Source organism: Phocoena phocoena, chromosome 7 (genome assembly GCF_963924675.1).
Source record: "Phocoena phocoena chromosome 7, mPhoPho1.1, whole genome shotgun sequence".
Taxonomy (NCBI): Eukaryota; Metazoa; Chordata; class Mammalia; order Artiodactyla; family Phocoenidae; genus Phocoena; species Phocoena phocoena.
In genome coordinates, this window is record NC_089225.1 from 60,123,036 (window position 1) to 60,145,646 (window position 22,611).

Genomic DNA, 22,611 nt, shown 5'->3' on the forward strand with positions numbered 1-22,611 from the left:
ACAATGGAATATTACTCAGCTATATAAAGAAACAAAATTGAGTTACTTGTAGTGAGGTGGATGGACCTAGAGTCTGTCATATAGTGTGAAGTAAGTCAGAAAGAGTAAAACAAATACCGTGTGCTAACACATATATATGGAATCTAAAAAAAAAAAAAAAAGTGAACCTAGGGGCAAGACAGGAAGAAAGACACAGACCTACTAGAGAATGGGCTTGAGGACACGGGGAGGGGGAAGGGTAAGCTGGGACAAAGTGAGAGAGTGGTAGTGTATATATGACATATATACACTACCAAATGTAAAATAGATAGCCAGTGGGAAACATAGCACAGGGAGATCAGTTCGGTGCTTTGTGACCAGCTAGAAGGGTGGGAGGGAGGGAGATGCAAGAGGGAAGAGACATGGGGATATATGTATATGTATAACTGATTCACTTTGTTATAAAGCAGAAACTAACACACCATTGTAAAGCAATTATACTCCAATAAAAATGTTAAGAAGAAAAAAAAAGTCCTGAATCTGCCAATTGGAAAAACACAAGTCCAGGAAAATCTGAAACAGATCAATCAAGGCTTATACACAGCCTAGTATATTACTAAATTTCAATACGAATTTTACTGAAACTTAGGGGGAAAAGAGTAAAATAAAAATAAAAACAAGTAACTTATAATGGAAAACAATCAGGCTGGCTTCAGATTTCTCCAAAGAAAAATTCAACATGAAGCATACAAAATCCTGAGGAAGTAAAAGTATCATCCAATCATTTTACGTCTAGCCAAACAATTCAAGTGTAATGGGAATCCATCAATCTTTTCAAACATCAAGAACTGGAGTAATATGGTTCCAGTAATTCTTTCTTGGCATAACTACTGATAGATAATCTTCTACCAACCAAAAAGTAAATATAGACACTGTGGTAAAAGCTGGGAATAAGCACTAATACAATCTAAATGTAGGACAAATGTTAAAGCAACTGTGGTAATTATAGTTACATAGGATATAAATTATATGTATCATGTCAAATCAGAAATAACAACATAAGTAGCTCAGTTAAGAGTATGAAAAAATTGGGGCTTCCCTGGTGGTGCAGTGGTTGGGATTCCGCCCGCCGATGCAGGGGACGCGGATTCGTGCCCCAGTCCGGGAGGATCCCGCATGCCGCGGAGCGGCTGCGCCCACGAGCCATGGCCGCTGGGCCTGCGCGTCGGGAGCCTGTGCTCCGCAACGGGAGAGGCCACAGCAGTGAGAGGCCCGCGTACCGCAAAAAAAAAAAAAAAAAAATAGTATGAAAAAATTGGAGGTTGTATAACCACTTTGATTCTCTCATCCTTCAGAGTGAAGAATAGACAGATATTGCTTAAAGTAGTTAAATAAAATAATAGAGGCATACAATATAACTTAAAGTATGAATACAGCCACTAAAATTATAAAGAATAATATTACCATATAAAATTAGTTGGTAAAGGGAAAGGAATAGGGGAGGATAGGGAGACATGAATATACATAATTTCCTATCACTCATACTGGGAAGTATCCTTTTAAACTATCTGAATTTTCATATAATATAAATGGGTTTCAAAATATTTTTTAAATTATTAGTACATTTATGATTTTATGTGTCCTACTGCTTATTTTAACAGATCTGACATGACAAAAGGAAAAAGATAATAATAATAATGTTAGTTCAGCTAATATGTTAACCCCATGATATGATTTCATCAAAGGCTGAAGAAGACCTGAGTCTGAATCTTAGTTACATCACTTGTTAGCACACAAACCTGGGCAAATCATGAGTTAATTCAATTTGTTTCAATTATCATTGCCCCCGAAATGCAAACAGCATATAGTTATTCAATAATATGTATAAAGTACTATTCTCAAAAGAAAAATTGTATCCATTTACAGATGTTTAAAAAAAAAACAATACAGATGCTCAACATCACTAATCTCTAGGGAAATGCAAACCAAAACCACAAGGAGATATCACTTCACACCCATTAGGAAATCTATTATCAACAAACAAACAAACAAATAACAAAATAACAAGTGTTGTCTGAGATGTGGAGAACTCGGAACCCTTACGTATTGCTGGTGGGAACATAAAATGATAGAGCCCTTATGGAAAATGGTACAGCTATTTCTCAAAAAATTAAACTCAGAATTTTCATATGATTCAGCAATTCCACTTCTGGGTATTACACCCAAAGGAAGTGAAAGCAGGAACGTGAACAAATATTTATATCCTGTGTTCATAGCATCATCATTCATAATAGCCAAAACTGGACGTAACCAGAGTGTCCACTGATTGATAAACAAAATGTGGTATATACATACAATGGAATATCATTTAGCCTTTAAATGGATGGAAATTATGACACATGGTACAACATGAATAAACCCTAAAGACATTATGCTACATGAAATCAGCTAGTCACAAGAAGACAAATACTATGTGACTACATTTATATGAGGTACCTAGAGTAGTCAAATTCAGAGACAAAACAGAATGGGGGTTTCCAGGGCCTGTTTAATGGGTACAGAGTTTCAGTTTGGGAAGATAAAAAGCTTCTGGAGATGGATGGTGGCGATGGCTGCAGAACAATGTGAATGTGCTTAATGCTACAGAACTGTACACTTTAAAATGGTTAAAATGGTAAATGTTATGTTATACATATTTAGCTACAATTTTTTTAAACCACACTATATAAAATTATTGCCACAATCATGAATTTTGTAAAGCTATACTCTAAGCAAGTCATATGGAACAATCTTCTTTAAAATATGAGAATTTCCTTATTCTTTTGAAAACTAAAATGGTCTAATTATTTCCAACACCATACATGGAAAATAAACTACAGCTGACAGTTTCCCACAATTTGTATTAAAACTGAACTACTGACTTCTTGGCTCTTCTTATCAAGTCTGTCTTTGATCAAGCTGTCCTAAAGTATTTTTTAAATCTTTATTTATTCTAAATAATATTATTTTAAAATCCTGTTCAATTAACCTAGTAAGCTACTTACATTATTTTTTCCAGCTTTACTGAGATATAATTGATATATAACATTCTATAAACTTAAGGTGTACAATATGTTAATTTGATACACTTACATATTGCAAAATCATTACCACCATAGCATTAGCAGAAACCTCCACCCCATCACGATTACCATTTCTTCTTTGTAGTGAGAACATTTAAGATATACTCTCTTAGCAACTTTCAAGTATATAATACAGTATTATTAGCTATAATCACCACGTTATACATCAGATACCCAGAACTTGTTAATCCTATAGCTGGAAGTTTGTACCCTTTGACCAATATCTCCCCATTACCCTAACTCCCCACCCCTGGTCACTACCCCTCTACTTTCAATTTTTCTAAGCTTGGCTTTTTTAGATTCCACATGTAAATGGTATTATACAGTATTTGTCTTTCTCTGTCTGACTTATTTCACTTAGCATAATGCCCTCAAGGTTCATCCAAGTTGTTGTAAATAGCAGGATTTCTTTCTTTGTCATGGTTGAATAATATTCTATTGTGTATATACAGTACACCTTCTTTATTCATTCATCCACTGATGGACTCTTAGGATATTTCAATATCTTGGCTATTGTAAATAATGCTGTAATGAACATGGTGGTGCAGATATCTCTTCAAGATTCTGCTATCATTTCCTTTGAATATATACCCAGAAGTGGGATTACTGGATCATATGGTAGGTCTATTTTTAACTTTTTGAGGAAACTACATATTGTTTTCCACAGTGGCTTACCAATTTGCATTCCCACCAACAGTGTAAAAGGGTTCCCTTTCCTCCACATCCTTCCCAATAATTACTATTTCCTGTCTTTTGATAATAGCCATTCTAACAGGTGTAAGGTGATAATCTCACTTGCATTGCCGTGATTATTAGTAATGATGTGTACCTTTTCATGTATCTGTTGGCCATCTATATGTCTTCTTTGGAAAAATGTCTATTCAGTTCCTCTGTACATTTTTTAATCTGGTTGGTTTTTCCTCTATTGAGTTGTATGAGTTCTTTATATATTTTAGATATCTACCCCTTATCAGATATATGATTTGCAAATATGTTCTCCCATTCAGTAGGTTGCCTTTTAATTTTATTGACTGTCTCTTTTGATGTGCAGAAGCTTTTTACTTTAATTAGTCCCATTTATTTATTTTTGCTCTTGTTGTTTGTGCTTTTGGTGTCATATCAAGAAAATCACTGTCGAGACCAATGTAAAGGAACTTTTCCCTATGTTTTCTTCTAGAAGTTTTATGGTTTCTGGTCTTATGTTTAAATCTTTAATCCATTTCAAATTAATTTTTGTCAGTGGTGAACAATAAGAGTCCAATTTCATTCTGCTACTTATTATTCTTATTTCATTAGTAGAACTAACAAATAATATTATATCCCCAAATAAGTCATAAATATTAATTAAACAATCTGACTCTGGAAAATTTTATTTCTAATTATTAAATAATGTTAAAGCCAAGCCGTATACAGCCTTTTATCTTTGATAAAAACCTATAATAAAAGATATATTTGTAATAAGCTTTAATATGATTTTAAATCAATGTTAATAAGCAAAAAAGTCTTTAACATATTGGCAGCTAGAGGGACAAATGTTAGGTTATAACTGTTCTAAAAATCAGGACTTCAAAAGTTGACTGCTCTTATAATTGGATAATAAAATAATAAAATAACACTATAGAAAAATATTACTTTAAAAGTTAAAGAGCCATATAAATGCATACAATAAATGCAAGTTTAAGACTGATTTATTCAATAGTCTATCAATTGTAAATCCTACTGCAATAAATGCAATTCCATTCTCATACTAACTGCCTGGAGTTAGCACAGACTCCAAAGTCCCCAACAAGACTGCCTCACTTCAGACACCAGCTGCAAGTTCAGGGTCCCCAGCCCATCCAAACTTCTAACCAACTGACTATAAATTTAAGGGTTCCCAGGACTCCCTTAGGTTTTATAATTTGCAAGAACAACTCACAAAACTCAGGAAAGCACTACTTAAAAATTACAGTTTTACTATAAAGGACGCAAATCAGTACCAGCTAAATGAAGATACCCAGTTGGTGAGGTCTGGGAAATTCACAAACACAGAGGTTCCTGGCCCTGGCCCTGTGGAATCATGACTCATCCCCCTCCAGGACATTGATGTGTTTACCAACCAGGAAGCTCAAGTAGAGCTTCCAGTTGAAAGTGGCCAGAGTTTTTATTGGGGTTTCATTACATAGGCATGATTGATGAATCACTAGCCATGTGCTTGAACTCAATCTCCAGCCCCTGTCCTCTATCCTTGGAGTTCAGACTGATATCACCTAGCCCAAAGCCTCAATTCTCTAATTACATGGTTGGTCCTTCCAGGTTGCCCAGCCCTCATCCTGAAACTATCAAGGAGCCTACCACAAGTCATCTCATTAGCATAAACACAGGCTGTAGTCCCAGAACCCAACCCTGAGTAACAAAGATGCTCCTATCACTGGAAAATTCCAAGGTTTTAGAGATCCCTCCCAGGAACCTGAGACAAAGACCAGACAATTCTTTATTATAGAATATCTACTAACCAACATTTCTGCATATACGAAATACAATGATATTGTATTACTAACAACTACACTGATGTTTAAGAAGGTGATAAACATGCTTGACTTGACAAAGATTAAATTTTATTCTATGTTGTTTTAATGTAAGTATTTTTATCAATTATCTATGTATTTATTTGATATATATGTGGTCCTTTACTGTGGGTGCCCCCTGAATAAAGTTATGTTGAGACCCTAACCCCTGGTACCTCAGAATGTGGCTTTATTTGCAAATAAGGTCATTGCAGGTGTGTTTAGTTAGGTTGAAAAGAGGTCACACTGAGATAGGTCTCTCAATCCAATTTTACTATTATCCTTGTAAGAAGGCCACGTAAAGACAAAGACACATTGGGACAATATGACAATGAAGGTAGAGACTAGAGTTATGCAGCTGTAGGCCCAAAACATGAAGTTTACTGGCAAACCACCAGAAGATAGGAAGAAGCAAGGGAAGATTGCCCTCAGGTTTCAGAAAGAGTATGGCCCTGCCAACAACTTGATTTTGCACTTCTAGCCTCCAGAACTATGAAACCATAAATTTTCACTATTTTAAGCCACCTAATTTATAGTACTTGGTTACAGGAGCCCTAGGAAACTATTACCATCCTCAAATGCTAAGATGTAGTAGTAGTGCTCTAAAACAGACTTACCATATACTCCCCACGCCAACCTAGTTTGCTTGGACACCCAAGTCTAGGAACAAATGGCTTTGCCAGCTCTCCATCCTACTAAACTGTATTGCTCTCAAGGTTTTGAGAAAATGCAAAGTATCTTATTTTCACATACACAAAAAAACTGACAATCTAGACATGTGTGAACTTTGTTTTAATCAAACCATTTGACTATCTATAAGGTTTCTTTCCCCAAAATTCCAGGTAACAAAAATTTCTTTACATCTTATCCATCTGTAGTGTAAGTAACTGACAATTAGCATTTTTGATTGTAATGTAAGTGCTCGACATTAAGCTTTTAATTGCTGAGGCATCCCCTTCAAATACATCCATCTTGAATAAATGCACTGCCAGCTATAAAAGTAGATAAAGAGCAAGGATGCCCACCCATGAAGTTCCCTTTTTTCAGAAAGGCAGACCCATATAACTGACCATTTGACTGACTGCCTTGCTTTTTCCCGTCCCATGCTTTAATTCCTGCTTTTATATTTTAAATTCACCAATAAAGAGTGAACCCACAAAACCCTAGGCACCCCACTCTCAGCCCCAATAAAAGCAAAACCCCAAGCCCACGCTCTCTTTCTACCTGATACCACACTGGGTAGCCCCACACATGCTGTGTTCCCTCCAGGACCTGTGAGTAATAAACTTTGTTTTTTTTCAAAGTTTCCTGATGGCTATTGCTAAAGTAAAGTGTGTCTTGCAATCATAATAAGAACCATAGCAATTATACTCCAATAAAGATGTTAAGGAGAGGACGGGGGAAGATGGCGGAAGAGTAAGACGTGGAGATCGCCTTCCTCCTCACGGATACACCAGAAATACATCTACACGTGGAACAACTCCTATAGAACACCTACTGAAGGCTGGCAGAAGACCTCAGAGCTCCCAAAAGACAGTGAATCACCCCAGGTTGAGGAGGTGGTCTCTGGGAGCAGGATTTATGATTTTTCCCCCTTTGCCTCTTTTTGTGAACGTGTATGTGTATGCTTCTGTGTAAGATTTTCTCTGTATAGCTTTGCTTCCAACATTTGTCCTAGGGTTCTATCCGTCCCTTTTTTTTTTTCTAAATATTTTTTAGTACAATAACTATATTATACTTTATTTTATTTTTACTGTATCTTCTTTCTTTCTGTCTTTTTTCCTTCTTTCCCTCCTTCCTTCCTTCCTTCCTCCCTCCCTCCCTCCCTCCTTTCTTTCCTTGTTTGCTTCTTTCTTCCTTCCTTCCTTTCCTCCTTTCCTTCTTTCTTTCCTCATACTTCTACTAATTCTCTCTACATTTTCTCCTTCTTTCCCTCCTTCCTTCCTTCCTTCCTTCCTCCCTCCCTCCCTCCTTTCTTTCCTTCTTTGCTTCTTTCTTCCTTCCTTCCTTTCCTCCTTTCCTTCTTTCTTTCCTCATACTTCTACTAATTCTCTCTACTTTTTCTCCCTTTTATTCTGAGCCGTGTGGATGAAAGGCTCTTGGTGCTCCAGCCCAGGAGGCAGGGCTCTGCCTCTGAGGTAGGAGAGCCAACTTCAGGACACTGGTCAACAAGAGACCTCCCAGCTCCACATAATATTAAACGGTGGAAATCTCCCAGAGACCTCCATCTTAACACCAGCACCCAGCTTCACTCAACGACCAGCAAGCCACAGTGCTGGACAACCTATGCCAAACAACTAGCAAAACAGGAACACAACCCCACCCATTAGCAGAGAGGCTGCCTAAAATCATAATAAGGCCACAGACACCCCAAAACACACCACCAGACGTGAACCTGCCCACTAGAGAGACAAGAGCCAGCCTCATCCAGCACAACACAGGCACTAGTCCCCTCCACCAGGAAGCCTACACAACCCACTGAAACAACCTTAGCCACTGGAGACAGACATCAAAAACAACGGGAACTTCGAACGTGCAGCCTGCAAAAAGGAGACCCCAAACACAGTAAGATAAGCAAAATGAGAAGACAGAAAAACACACAGCAGATGAAGGAGCAAGATAAAAACCCACCAGACCTAACAAATGAAGAGGAAATAGGCAATCTACCTGAAAAAGAATTCAGAATAATGATAGTAAGGATGATCCGAAATCTTGGAAGTAGAATGGACAAAATGCAAGAAACAGTTAACAAGGACCTACAAGAACTAAAGATGAAACAAGCAACGATGAACAATGCAATAAATGAAATTAAAATCACTCTAGATAGGATCAATAGCAGAATAACTGAGGCAGAAGAACGGATAAGTGACCTGGAAGATAAAGTAGTGGAAATAACTACTGCAGAGCAGAATAAAGAAAAAAGAATGAAAAGAACTGAGGACAGTCTCAGAGACCTCTGGGACAACATTAAACACACCAACATTCGAATTATAGGGGTTCCAGAAGAAGAAGAAAAAAAGAAAGGGACTGAGAAAATATTTGAAGAGATTATAGTTGAAAACTTCCCTAATATGGGAAAGGAAATAGTTAATCAAGTCCAGGAAGCACAGAGAGTCCCATACAGGATAAATACAAGGAGAAATATGCCAAGACACATATTAATCAAACTATCAAAAATTAAATACAAAGAAAGCATATTAAAAGCAGCAAGGGAAAAACAACAAATAACACACAAGGGAATCCCCATAAGGTTAACAGCTGATCTCTCAGCAGAAACCCTACAAGCCAGAAGGGAGTGGCAGGACATACTGAAAGTGATGAAGGAGAAAAACCTGCAACCAAGACTACTCTACCCAGCAAGGATCTCATTCAGATTTGATGGAGAAATTAAAACCTTTACAGACAAGCAAAAGCTGAGAGAGTTCAGCACCACCAAACCAGCTTTACAACAAATGCTAAAGAAACTTCTCTAGATAAGAAAGGCAAGAGAAGGAAAGGACCTATAATAACGAACCCAAAACAATATAGAAAATGGGAATAGGAACATACATATCGATAATTACCTTAAATGTAAATGGACTAAATGCTCCCACCAAAAGACACAGATTGGCTGAATGGATACAAAAACAAGACCCTTATATATGCTGTCTACAAGAGACCCACCTCAGACCTAGAGACACATACAGACTGAAAATAAGGGGATGGAAAAAGATATTCCATGCAAATGGAAACCAAAAGAAAGCTGGAGTAGCAATTCTCATATCAGACAAAATAGACTTTAAAATAAGGACTATTAAAAGGGATAAAGAAGGACACTATATAATGATCAAGGGATCGATCCAAGAAGAAGATATAACAATTGTAAATATTTATGCACCCAACATAGGAGCACCTCAATACATAAGGCAAATACTAACAGCCATAAAAGGGGAGATCGACAGTAACACATTCATAGTAGGGGACTTTAACACCCCACTTTAACCCATGGACAGATCATCCAAAATGAAAATAAATAAGGAAACACAAGCTTTAAATGACACATTAAACAAGATGGACTTAATTGATATTTATAGGACACTCCATCCAAAAACAACAGAATACACATTTTTCTCAGGTGCTCATGGAACATTCTCCAGGATAGATATCTTGGGTCACAAATCAAGCCTTGGTAAATTTAAGAAAATTGAAATTGTATCAAGTATCTTTTCTGACCACAACGCCATGAGACTAGATATCAATTACAGGAAAAGATCTGTAAAATATACAAACACATGGAGGCTAAACAATACACTACTTAATAATGAAGTGATCACTGAAGAAATCAAAGAGGAAATTAAAAAATACCTAGAAACAAATGACAATGGAGACACAACGACCCAAAACCTATGGGATGCAGCAAAAGCAGTTCTAAGGGGGAAGTTTATAGCAATACAAGCCCACCTTAAGAAGCAGGAAACATCTCGAATAAACAACCTAACCTTGCACCTCAAGCAATTAGAGAAAGAAGAACAAAAAAACCCCAAAGCTAGCAGAAGGAAAGAAATCATAAAAATCAGATCAGAAATAAATGAAAAAGAAATGAAGGAGACGATAGCAAAGATCAATAAAACTAAAAGCTGGTTCTTTGAGAAGATAAACAAAATAGATAAACCGCTAGCCAGACTCATCAAGAAAAAACGGGAGAAGACTCAAATCAATAGAATTAGAAATGAAAAAGGAGAAGTAACAACTGACACTGCAGAAATAAAAAAAAATCATGAGAGATTACTACAAGCAACTCTATGCCAATAAAATGGACAATCTGGAAGAAATGGACAAATTCTTAGAAATGCACAACCTGCCAAGACTGAATCAGGAAGAAATAGAAAATATGAACAGACCAATCACAAGCACTGAAATTGAAACTGTGATTAAAAACCTTCGAACAAACAAAAGCCCAGGACCAGATGGCTTCACAGGTGAATTCTATCAAACGTTTAGAGAAGAGCTAACACCTATCCTTCTCGAACTCTTCCAAAATATAGCAGAGGGAGGAACACTCCCAAATTCCTTCTACGAGGCCACCATCACCTTGATACCAAAACCAGACAAGGATGTCACAAAGAAAGAAAACTACAGGCCAATATCACTGATGAACATAGATGCAAAAATCCTCAACAAAATACTAGCAAACAGAATCCAACAGCACATTAAAAGGATCATACACCATGATCAAGTGGGGTTTATTCCAGGAATGCAAGGATTCTTCAATATATGCAAATCTATCAATGTGATAAACCATATTAACAAATTGAAGGAGAAAAACCATATGATCATCTCAATAGATGCAGAGAAAGCTTTCGACAAAATTCAACACCCATTTATGATAAAAACCCTCCAGAAAGTAGGCATAGAGGGAACTTTCCTCAACATAATAAAGGCAATATATGACAAGCCCACAGCAAACATCATCCTCAATGGTGAAAAACTGAAAGCATTTCCACTAAGATCAGGAACAAGACAAGGTTGCCCACTCTCACCACTCTTTTTTTTTTTTTTTTCTTTGCGGTACGCGGGCCTCTCACCGTTGTGGCCTCTCCCATTGTGGAGCACAGGCTCCGGACGCGCAGGGTCAGCAGCCATGGCTCACGGGCCCAGCCGCTCTGTGGCATGTGGGATCTTCCCGGACCGGGGCATGAACCCCTGTCCCCTGCATTGGCAGGCGGACTCTCAACCACTGCGCCACCAGGGAAGCCCTCACCACTCTTATTCAACACAGTTTTGGAAGTTTTAGCCACAGCAATCAGAGAAGAAAAGGAAATAACAGGAATCCACAACGGAAAAGAAGAAGTAAAGCTGTCACTGTTTGCAGATGACATGATACTATACATAGAGAATCCTAAAGATGCTACCAGAAAACTACTAGAGCTAATCAATGAATTTGGTAAAGTAGCAGGATACAAAATTAATGCACAGAAATCTCTGGCATTCCTATATACTAATGATGAAAAATCTGAAAGTGAAATCAAGAAAACACTCCCATTTACCATTGCAACAAAAAGAATAAAATATCTAGGAATAAACCTACCTAAGGATACGAAAGACCTGTATGCAGAAAATTATAATACACTGATGAAAGAAATTAAAGATGATACAAACAGATGGAGAGATATACCATGTTGTTGGATAGGAAGAATCAACATTGTGAAAATGACTCTACTACCCAAAGCAATCTACAGATTCAATGCAATCCCTATCAAACTACCACTGGCATTTTTCACAGAACTAGAACAAAAAATTTCGCAATTTGTATGGAAACACAAAAGACCCCGAATAGCCAAAGCAATATTGAGAACGAAAAAAGGAGCTGGAGGAATCAGGCTCCCTGACTTCAGACTATACTACAAAGCTACAGTAATCAAGACAGTATGGTACTGGCACAAAAACAGAAAGATAGATCAGTGGAACAGGATAGAAAGCCCAGAGATAAACCCAAGCACATATGGACACCTTATCTTTGATAAAGGAGGCAGGAATGTACAGTGGAGAAAGGACAGCCTCTTCAATAAATGGTGCTGGGAAAACTGGACAGGTACATGTAAAAGTATGAGATTAGATCACTCCCTAACACCATACACAAAAATAAGCTCAAAATGGATTAAAGACCTAAATGTAAGGCCAGAAACTATCAAACTCTTAGAGGACAACATAGGAAGAACACTCTATGACATAAATCACAGCAAGATCCTTTCTGACCCACCTCCTAGAGTAATGGAAATAAAAACAAAAATAAACAAATGGGAACTAATGAAACTTCAAAGCTTTTGCACAGCAAAGGAAACCATAATCAAGACCAAAAGACAACCCTCAGAATGGGAGAAAATATTTGCAAATGAAGCACTGACAAAGGATTAATCTCCAAAATTTACAAGCAGCTCATGCAGCTCAATAACAAAAAAACAAACAACCCTATCCAAAAATGGGCAGAAGACCTAAACAGACATTTCTCCAAACAAGATATACAGAATGCCAACAAACACATGAAAGAATGCTCAACATCATTAATCATTAGAGAAATGCAAATCAAAACTACAATGAGATATCATCTCACACCGGTCAAAATGGCCATCATCAAAAAATCTACAAACAATAAATGCTGGAGAGGGTGTGGAGAAAAGGGGACACTCTTGCACTGCTGGTGGGAATGTGAATTGGTTCAGCCACTATGGAGAACAGTATGGAGGTTCCTTAAAAAACTACAAATAGAATTACCATATCACCTAGCAATCCCACTACTGGGCATATACCCTGAGAAAACCAAAATTCAAAAAGAGTCATGTACCAAAATGTTCATTGCAGCTCTATTTACAATAGCCCGGAGATGGAAAGAACCTAAGCGCCCATCATTGGACGAATGGATAAAGAAGATGTGGCACATATACACAATGGAATATTTCTCAGCCTTAAAAAGAAATGAAATTGAGTTATTTGTAATGAGATGGATAGACCTAGAGTCTGTCATACAGAGTGAAGTAAGTCAGAAAGAAAAAGACAAATACCGTATGCTAACACATATATATGGAATTTAAGGGGAAAAAATGTCATGAAGAACCTAGGGGCAAGACAGGAATAAAGACGCAGACCTACCGGAGAACGGAGTTGAGGATATGGGGAGGGGGAAGGGTGAGTTTTGACAGGGCGAGAGAGAGTCATGGACATATACACACTAACAAACGTAGTAAGGTAGATAGCTAGGGGGAAGCAGCCGCAAGGCACAGGGATATTAGCTCGGGGCTTTGGGACAGCCTGGAGGGGTGGGATGGGGAGAGTGGGAGGGAGGGAGGCGCAGGAGGGAAGACATATGGGAACATATGTATATGTATGGCTGATTCACTTTGTTGTAGAGCAGAGGCTAACACACCGTTGTGAAGCAGCTATACCCCAATAAAGATGTTTAAAAAAAAAACAAAAGATGTTAAAAAAAAAAGACTGCTGATCACAGATCATCGTAGCAAGTAAAATAATAATCTAAAAGTTTAAAATATTGTGAGAATTACCAAAATGAGACAGAGACACGAAGTGAGCAAATGCTGTTGGAAAAATGGTATTGAGAGACTTGCTTGGTGCAGCGTTGCCACAAACCTGCAACATCTGAGAAGTCTAATAAAGGTATGCCTGTACAAGTTTCACAAAAACAAACAAACAAACAAAAACCTCAACAGGCTGAAACGAACTGCAAACACTATCTTACTAGAAACATTAACACAGGTTGAAATAAGTAGAATCCCTCTTTTGACAAAGTGTAAGCTACTATATGTGCACTCAAAAAATAATGCACAAGATGCCAACTCACCTTATTAAAGCCTTTCTCCTGCAACATGGTCTACAAAGCTCAATCAAATGAGGTACTTTAGTCTATACAAGCACTTAAAAAACCAATTAAGGAATTTTTAAATACTAAATTCAAATCACTTATGAAGAGGACTTACAGCTGCCAATAATTTATATTTAAAACTTCTCCAAACACCAAACCCAGATAAAGACATCACAAGAAAATCAAAAAACCAATATCTCTAATGCAAAAATCCTCAACAAAATACTAGCAAGCTAAATCCAACTGCACTGTTAAAAGAATAACACACTATGACCAAGTGATATTTATCCCAGGAATGCAAGAATGGATCAACATAAGAAAATCAACATAATATACCACATTAACAGAGCAAAAGGAAAAAAAAACACATGATTATCTCAACAGATGCAGAAAAAGCATTTAACAAAATCCAACACCTATTCATGATAAAAACATCCAGCAATAGAAGGGACCTTGCTTAACATGAAAAACAGGATTTATGGATAACCCACAGCTAGCACCATATTCAAGGTAAAAACTGAAAGCTTTCCCCCTAAGATCAAGAACAAGACAAAGGACTTCCCTGGTGGCACAGTGGTTAAGAATCCACCTGACAATGCAGGGGACACGGGTTTGATCCCTGGTCCGGGAAGATCCCATGTGCCGCAGAGCAACTAAGCCCATGCACCACAATTACTGAGCCTGCGATCTAGAGCCTGTAGGCCACAACTACTGAGCCCGTGTGCCACAACTAATGAAGCCCACATGCCTAGAGCCCATGCTCCACAACACGAGAAGCTACTACAACAAGAAGCCCGCACACCGCAACAAAGAGTAACCCCCGCTTGCCGCAACTAGAGAAAGCCCATGCTCAGCAACAAAGACTGAACACAGCCAAAAATAAATAAATTAATTTAAAAAGAAACCAAAAAACAAACAAGACAAAACAAAGATGCTCACTCTCCCCAGAGCTATTCAGAATTCTACCGTAAGTCCTAGCCAGAGCAATTAGGGAAGAGTAAGAAATAAAAGCTACTCAGATTGGAAAGGAAGAACTAAAACTATCTCTATTCACAGGTGACATAATTCTCTATATAGAAAATTGTAAAGAATCCACAGAAAATCTACTAGAGCTAATAAATGAATTTAGCAAAGTTGCACAGCACAAGATCAACATACAAAGATCAGCTGTTTCTACACACAAGCAGTGAACAATCTAAAAAGGAAATTTTAAAAACAATTCTATTAATAATAGTACCTAAAAGAATAAAATAGGTAGAAATAAATTTAATCAAGGAGGTGAAAGACTTGCACACTGCAAATTACGAAATACTGCTAAATTTAAGAAGAGCTAAATAATAGGAAAGGCATCTCACGTTCACAGAATGTAACATTAATAGTGTTAAAATGGCAATACTCCCCAAAGCAATCTTCAGATACAATACAAGCTCTATCAAAATTCCATAGGCCTTTTTTGCAGAAATGGAAAAGGTGATCTTCAAACTCATGGAATTGCAAAGGGCCCTGAATAGCCAAAACAATACTGAAAAATAAAAACACAGTTGGAGGGCTCACCCTTCCCAATTTCAAAATTTACTACAAAGCTACAGTAATCAAAACAGTATAGCACTAGTATAAGAATAGATGTACAGACAAATGAAAGAGAATTGAAAGTCCAGAAGTAAACCCTAACATATATGGCCAACTGATTTTCAACAAGGCTGTAAAATGATTTTTAACAATTCAACTGTAAAAGAATCTCTTCAACAAATGGTGCTAGGAACACGAGATAACCACATGCAAAAGAATGAAGTTGAAAAAAAAAAAAAAAAGAATGAAGTTGGACCACTACCTCACTCTATATAAAAAATTAATGATAATTAATTTTGGTTAATTAAAAGTAGGTCAGGGGCTTCCCTGGTGGCACAGTGGTTGAGAATCTGCCTGCTAATGCAGGGGACACGGGTTCAAGCCCTGGTCTGGGAAGATCCCACATGCCACGGAGCAACTAGGCCCGTGAGCCACAGCTACTGAGCCTGCGCGTCTGGAGCCTGTGCTCCGCAACAAGAGAGGCCGTGATAGTGAAGAGGCCCGCGCACCGCGATGAAGAGTGCCTCCCGCTCGCCGCACCTAGAGAAAACCCTCGCACAGAAACGAAGACCCAACGCAGTCAAAAATAAATTTAAAAAAAAAAAAAAAAAAAAAAAAAAAGTAGGTCAGTAACCTAAATATCAATATGAGATAAAACTATAAAATTATTAGAAGAAAACATAGGGTAAATCTTTATGACCTTAGATTTCATGATAGATTCTCAGATTTTACACCCAAACACAAGCAACATTAACAACAAAAATAGATAAATGGCGTTCATACAAATTAAAAATCACTGTTCATCAAAAGACATTATTTTAAAAAATGAAAACAATCTACAGAATAAGAGAAAATATTTGCAAGTCACTTATTTGATAAGGGTTTAGTGTCCAGAATACATAAAAAATCTTATAACTCGACAACAGAGGCAAACAACCCAAATAAAAAATGGGGAGAGAATATAAACAGACATTTTTCCAAAGAAAATATACAAATGGCCAACAAGCACATGAAACAATGCTCAGTATTATGGATCATTAAGGAAATACAAAGCAAACTCACCAGGCACCACTTCATACCCACTAGGATGGCAATTAGAAAAAGAAAGAAAAGAAAAGAAAAGAACAAGTGTTGGTGACTATACAGAGAAATAAGAATCCTCCTACACTGCTGATGGAAAAGTAAAATGGTGCAGCCACTGTGGAAAACAATCTGACCTTTCCTCAAAAAGTTAAATGTAGTTAACTGACTCAGCAATTCCACTCCTAGGTATAGATCTAAAGTAACTGAAAACAGGGACTTAAACACTTTTTCACAAATGTTCATAGTAGCACTATTCACAACAGGTAAAAGGTGGAAACAATCCAAATGTCTATCAACTGATGAATGGATAAACAAATTGTGATATATACATACAATGGAATAGTATTCAGCCATAAAAAAAGAATGAAATATTGATACATGCTTCAACTTCAATGAATCTTGAAAATATTCTAAGCAAAAGAAGCTAGACATAAAAGATCATGTATTACATGATTCCTTTTATATGAAATATCTGGAGTAGACAAATCCATAGAGACAGTAGATAAGTGGTTTCCAAAGGATGGGGGTAGGGGGATATGGAAAGTGATTAGTTAATGGGTACAGGGATACTTCTGGGATAATGAAAACGTTTTGAAACTAAAGAGAGGTGGTGATTGTACAACACTGTGAATACAGTAAATGTTACTGAATTTTACACTTTAAAATGGCTAATTGTATGTTATGTGAATTTCATCTCAATTAGAAAAATAGAAAGAAAAATAAATAAATAAAACAAAACAAAATAAAATAAAAACCTTTCCAAACAGTGGTGTAGTAGTGATCTGAAATTTGGGCCTGTAAGAAATGCTGAGATACCAAGAACAATTTTTTTTTAATTTTACACCTTTATTGGAGTATAATTGCTTTACAATGGTGTGCTAGTTACTGCTGTACAACAAAGTGAAGCAGCTATATGTATGCATATATTCCCATATCTCCTCCCTCTTGCGTCTCCCTCCCACCCTCCCTATCCCACCCCTCTAGGTGGTCACAAAGCACCGAGCTGATCTCCCTGTGCTATGCAGCTGCTTCCCATTAGCTATCTATTTTACATTTGGTAGTGTATCTATGTCCATGCCACTCCCTCACTTCATCCCAGCTTCCCCTTCCCCACCCACCTTGTCCTCAAGTCCATTCTGTACACCAAGAACAGCTTAAAAACTAGAGTTGTACCCTATTTTTAAGTGAATGCTAATTATATACGTAAGTATATAGAGATACAGATATCTCCAAGAGTAATAAATTGCTTTGCAAAGATATTAGTCTTTTGCAACCATTGTGAATTTCAATCCTAAAATTAACTGTCATCTACACGCTTTCCACCAACAAAGAAATGATTGAATATACTTTTTCAAACTATATAACATTCCCCACACCCTGCTAAGAATCACTACTACAAATAAAAAATTGCCATTATGCCATTAAAACATAATTTGATTTTTTTTAATTTAGCTCATGCTTTTTCAAGATATATGTATTGCATAAAATGAAGTTCCTTGTATAGGCAAAAAAACTTATGCCACAGAGGATTACTAATTTCTCTGATCATAAAGATGACCAGTTATCCAAACACAGATCTTATGACATAAATCAATATTTCCATGATATAAACATGTGGATTTCATTTTTAATTCTGCAAATTATGAAATTATTATATCAAATCCTGTGCCTTCTTCTTTGCTACAAAGTTCCTGGTTCTCTCCAACAACTGCCTAGTTTTTACCTTTGTTTTTGTTTGCAACGGTATAAGAAAATCCTGGTGCTTGTCCTGTTTTTCTGCCAAAAACGCCCCAGAGGTTTGGACCAGTTTTGTGTTTTCCACCTTTTTCCACTGTGTGGCACTGAGCACATTTTTGAACAAAGATCTTCTTGCCTGCCTCAGCATTTGCCATTTTGTTCTGCAATGAAACATTAAACCACAAACCAAAGAAAGTATCTGATTTGCAAGGCTGGATAAAAAGGAATTTCATCACTTTGACTGAAGTGAATACTAATGATATTAAACCAAAATATAATTTAAAGCAGACATGCTTTAAATTCTGAGTGCTCAAAAACACAAACATAGCATTCAATTTTATAAAGAATCATCTCACTTATCAGGTTTATTTTGAATTTCTAGCCATTGCTACTTCAGAAATTGCTGTTGGTATAAGCCTGGTTTTCCTTCAGCCTTCAAACAATTACAGTAATTTACCTAAGACAACAATATTCTATTTTTCTTTTCACTTCCAAAAAGTAGAGGTGCAAACAATGACGTGAGCATATATGTCTAAATTGGTATTCCCTTACTTAAAAATAATCACATAACAAATGGGAAAGGTGATTAAATATGATATTTATTATGATTATTTACATGCCTGCAATAATAGACAAAACTATAAAATACCATATAGAAATGAGGCCACAGCAAGCTACATGTAATACATAATTTCCTATTTACCTTACACTCTCAGCTGTAAACAAATCTACCAGATTAAATCAAGCACTACCTAAAAACAATCAAACATTACTGAGTTCACTCAGCATTAGTACATGTAGTAGAAAATATACAGTTCTAAGTAAGGAGGGTTTTGTTACACAGTGATAGATATACACAATAAATTCTGCCTAAAGATATTTCGGTAAGACTGCCAAAAACTTGGGGTTTCCCTGGTGGCGCAGTGGTTAAGAATCCGCCTGCCAATGTAGGGGACACAGGTTTGATTCCTGGTCCGGAAGATTCCACATGCTGCAAAGCAACTAAGTCCGTGCACCACAACTACTGAGACCGCACTCTAGAGCCCGCGAGCCACAACTACTGAGCACGCACACCACAACAACTGAAGCCTGTGTGCCCTGGAGCCTGCGTGCCTCAACTACTGAGCCCACACGCCACAACTACTGAAGCTCACGCGCCTAGAGCCCAGGATCCACAACAAGGGAAGCCACCACAAAGAGACGCCCTAGTACCACAACGAGGAGTAGACCCCACTCGCTGCAACTGGAAAAAGCCCACGCACAGCAATGAAGACCCAATGCAGCCAAAAATAAATTTAAATAAATAAAATAAAGAATTCTTACAAATAATAAAAAACAATTTTAAAAAGAGACTGCCAGGGCTTCCCTGGTGGCGCAGTGGTTGAGAGTCCGCCTGTTTATTTTGAATTTCTAGCCATTGCTACTTCAGAAATTGCTGTTGGTATAAGCCTGGTTTTCCTTCAGCAGTAACATAACATAAGGGTTACTGTTACATAAATAATTAAAATATCTAATTCTTGACAGTACAGTTCTAAGCACATTTTTACCTTCAAAACCCAACCGAGGGGCTTCTCTGGTGGTGCAGTGGTTGGGAGTCCGCCTGCCGATGCAGGGGACACGGGCTCGTGCCCGGGTCCGGGAAGATCCCACATGCCGCGGAGCGGCTGGGCCCGTGAGCCAATGGCCGCTGGGCCTGCGCGTCTGGAGCCTGTGCTCCGCAACGGGAGAGGCCACAGCTGTGAGAGGCCCGCGTACCGCAAAAAAAAAAAAAAAAGAAAGAAAGAAAGGCTGCTGCAGAGAGGTCCCTCTCTAGAAATTGTCTTCTGTAGCACTTTCAGGGATACCCAGGCCCCACCTCGCTGGGGCTAAGGCGAGCTTCTTACTAACCAAACGGTTGGATCCTCCTGAGTGAACCCAGGCCCAAATTGCATCATGGCCCATAACCAGTGCTCAGATCACATGAGGGCCCGGCCCGCCCCCTCCCACCTAGTCTCATACTTACCACAGGGCCAGCTGCTCCGTCCTCCGCTTCCCCAGAGAACCTTTAACGTCAACTGTGCGGCGGCTCGGCCAAAGCGTGCGCCCCAAGTTCAAGTCTGGCTGCCCGGCAGCTGCAGCGCCTGGTAAGGCCGCACTGAAACGCCGGGCCTGCATGTGCTTCTGGTGGACGCCAGCCAGTGGTAGGCGGGGCTCCATCGGCACTGCTGATTGGCTCCCAAATCCCACGGAATCGCAATTCTCGCAGGGGCCTAAAGCTTCGCGCTGCCGAGCTGTCACTGACTGAGTGTAAATGTGACAGAGTAAGGGTCCGGCTTCGTTTGTTTCACTTTTACCTAACTGAAGAGTTAAATTATCTATGTATATTCACAATATGTACCAGCTCTTGCTTGAAGTAGGAATCCAACGTTTTATGAATGGTCCGTTAGTATTTGATTGCAGGAGTCAAATCACGTCAATAAATGAATAAGGCAACTACTTATTCTGTGGGCAAGACATGGTGCCAAGCAACTCGTAAGGACAAACACTGACCTGAAGCGCCAATTTTCTATGAGTTATAATACAGCTGGGGCAAGATTTCAGTACATTAAAAGTTAAATCATTATAAATGAGCTACATAAAAAGTGCAATGATACAAGAACGGACAGCGAGGTTGCAAGCTGCTCGTTAATAGCCAAAAGAGCAGAATAGAGTGAATAGAAACAGAGAGAGAATGAGCGAGGGAGGAAGATATAAAGGAGAGGACTGGGAAAGCTATAAGAAGACGAGGGTATTGAAGGCAGAAACGTAAGAAAGTCAAAGTCGTGTTTAGGAAAACGTGAGAAGGAAAAGTAGTTTACCTGTGGTTACATAATTAATTCAGTGAAATGTGAGTGGTAAGGCTGTAGCAGAGAAATAGGAATATTAAAATAATTTATTAAATTTTGTGTAATAGGTAAGTGTGAGATTTACCCATATTCTTGTTCTCTGGAGCTCTGTCCAATACAACTTTCTGCCATGATGGAAATATTCAGCGTGGACACTGTCTACTAGCCGCAAGTAACTTTGAGCACTTGAGGTGTGACTAATGTGACTAACTGATTTTTTTTATTTTAATTAATTTTAATAGCCACAATTACCAGATGGTTGAATGAAACTACTCCAAGTGATACCTATGTGTTCTGTCCTGTGAGCTACATATTTAAAAGATGTATTTCATCAAATTGAATCAAAAGGGGGAAAAAATCTGGTGTTAAATATTATTCTCAAACTCAAACAAAGCATGCAAACTCAAGAAGTAAAAGGAGACTATTGTTTATTGAGTAGCTACCACAAGCCAGGCTAGGTGCTTGCATATATTATCAGTAGCCAGTAGCCTTACAGGATGGGAAAAAAATGGATACTCTGGACCATATTCCTACAGAACAATCTCAAGGTTACTAATTGATCACCAACAAATATCAGTGGTAAAATCTAGTAAAAATTTGCAAATAAGGCAAAACATTTTTACTTAAATATAATGTATGACAACTAATCTCAATAACCAATAAGCCTCATTGTAAATAGATCATAGTTTGGAGAAATTTTGAAAAAAGATGACAAGAATTTACTATTTTATCCTTGCATTTCAAAAATAAGTTACAATACAATCTCTCATTTTTAAAAAAAATTAGTAAGAACTTCAGAAGAAAAAATTTCAAGGGAAATCTGAATTTCATGTGAAATTCAGTGTCTATCATTCTAATGTGTTTATTATTCTAATAATTGTGCATTATAGGCTATGTGTTTTATTTAATTTAATCTGCAAAGGCCCAACATATCTTTTCTCTAAGACAAATTAATAAACATCCTTTCAAATCTCAGAATTTTCAGCTGTTTTAGTTACATGTGATTCAAATGTGATTTTATATGATTTGAAACATGACAAATTTGTCATTATTGAGTGATGAAAATGTTCTACAATTGTGGTGATGGTTGCACAACTCTGTGAATACTAAAAGCCATTTAAATGAACACTTTAAATGGGTGAATTGTGTGATATTTGAATTATATCTCAATAAATCTGTTTAAAATAGACAAGTCAAAGAAAGATATATTTACTATAATTTAGTAACTTATAAGTAAATTTCTTATTTTCAGTGAATATGTGGTATTTCACATGATTAAATGGTAAAGAAATTTTGCTTTCTCAGCATTACCCAATATTTCTGATTCTGGTTTTGTTTTATCCAATCTTTTATCCCTT

General features: G+C 37.5%; 1 protein-coding gene across 1 annotated transcript in view; it reads right to left on the minus strand.

Moving 5' to 3' along the window:
* The window catches only part of LOC136125333 (cytochrome c 2), a 29,659-nt gene extending 11,115 nt beyond the window's left edge, over positions 1 to 18,544 (minus strand). The window contains exon 1 of the mRNA XM_065880102.1: positions 18,376 to 18,544. Coding sequence (XP_065736174.1) covers positions 18,376 to 18,544 — 169 coding nt within the window. The remainder of the gene's footprint in view (positions 1 to 18,375) is intronic.
* Positions 18,545 to 22,611: the final 4,067 nt, after the last annotated feature.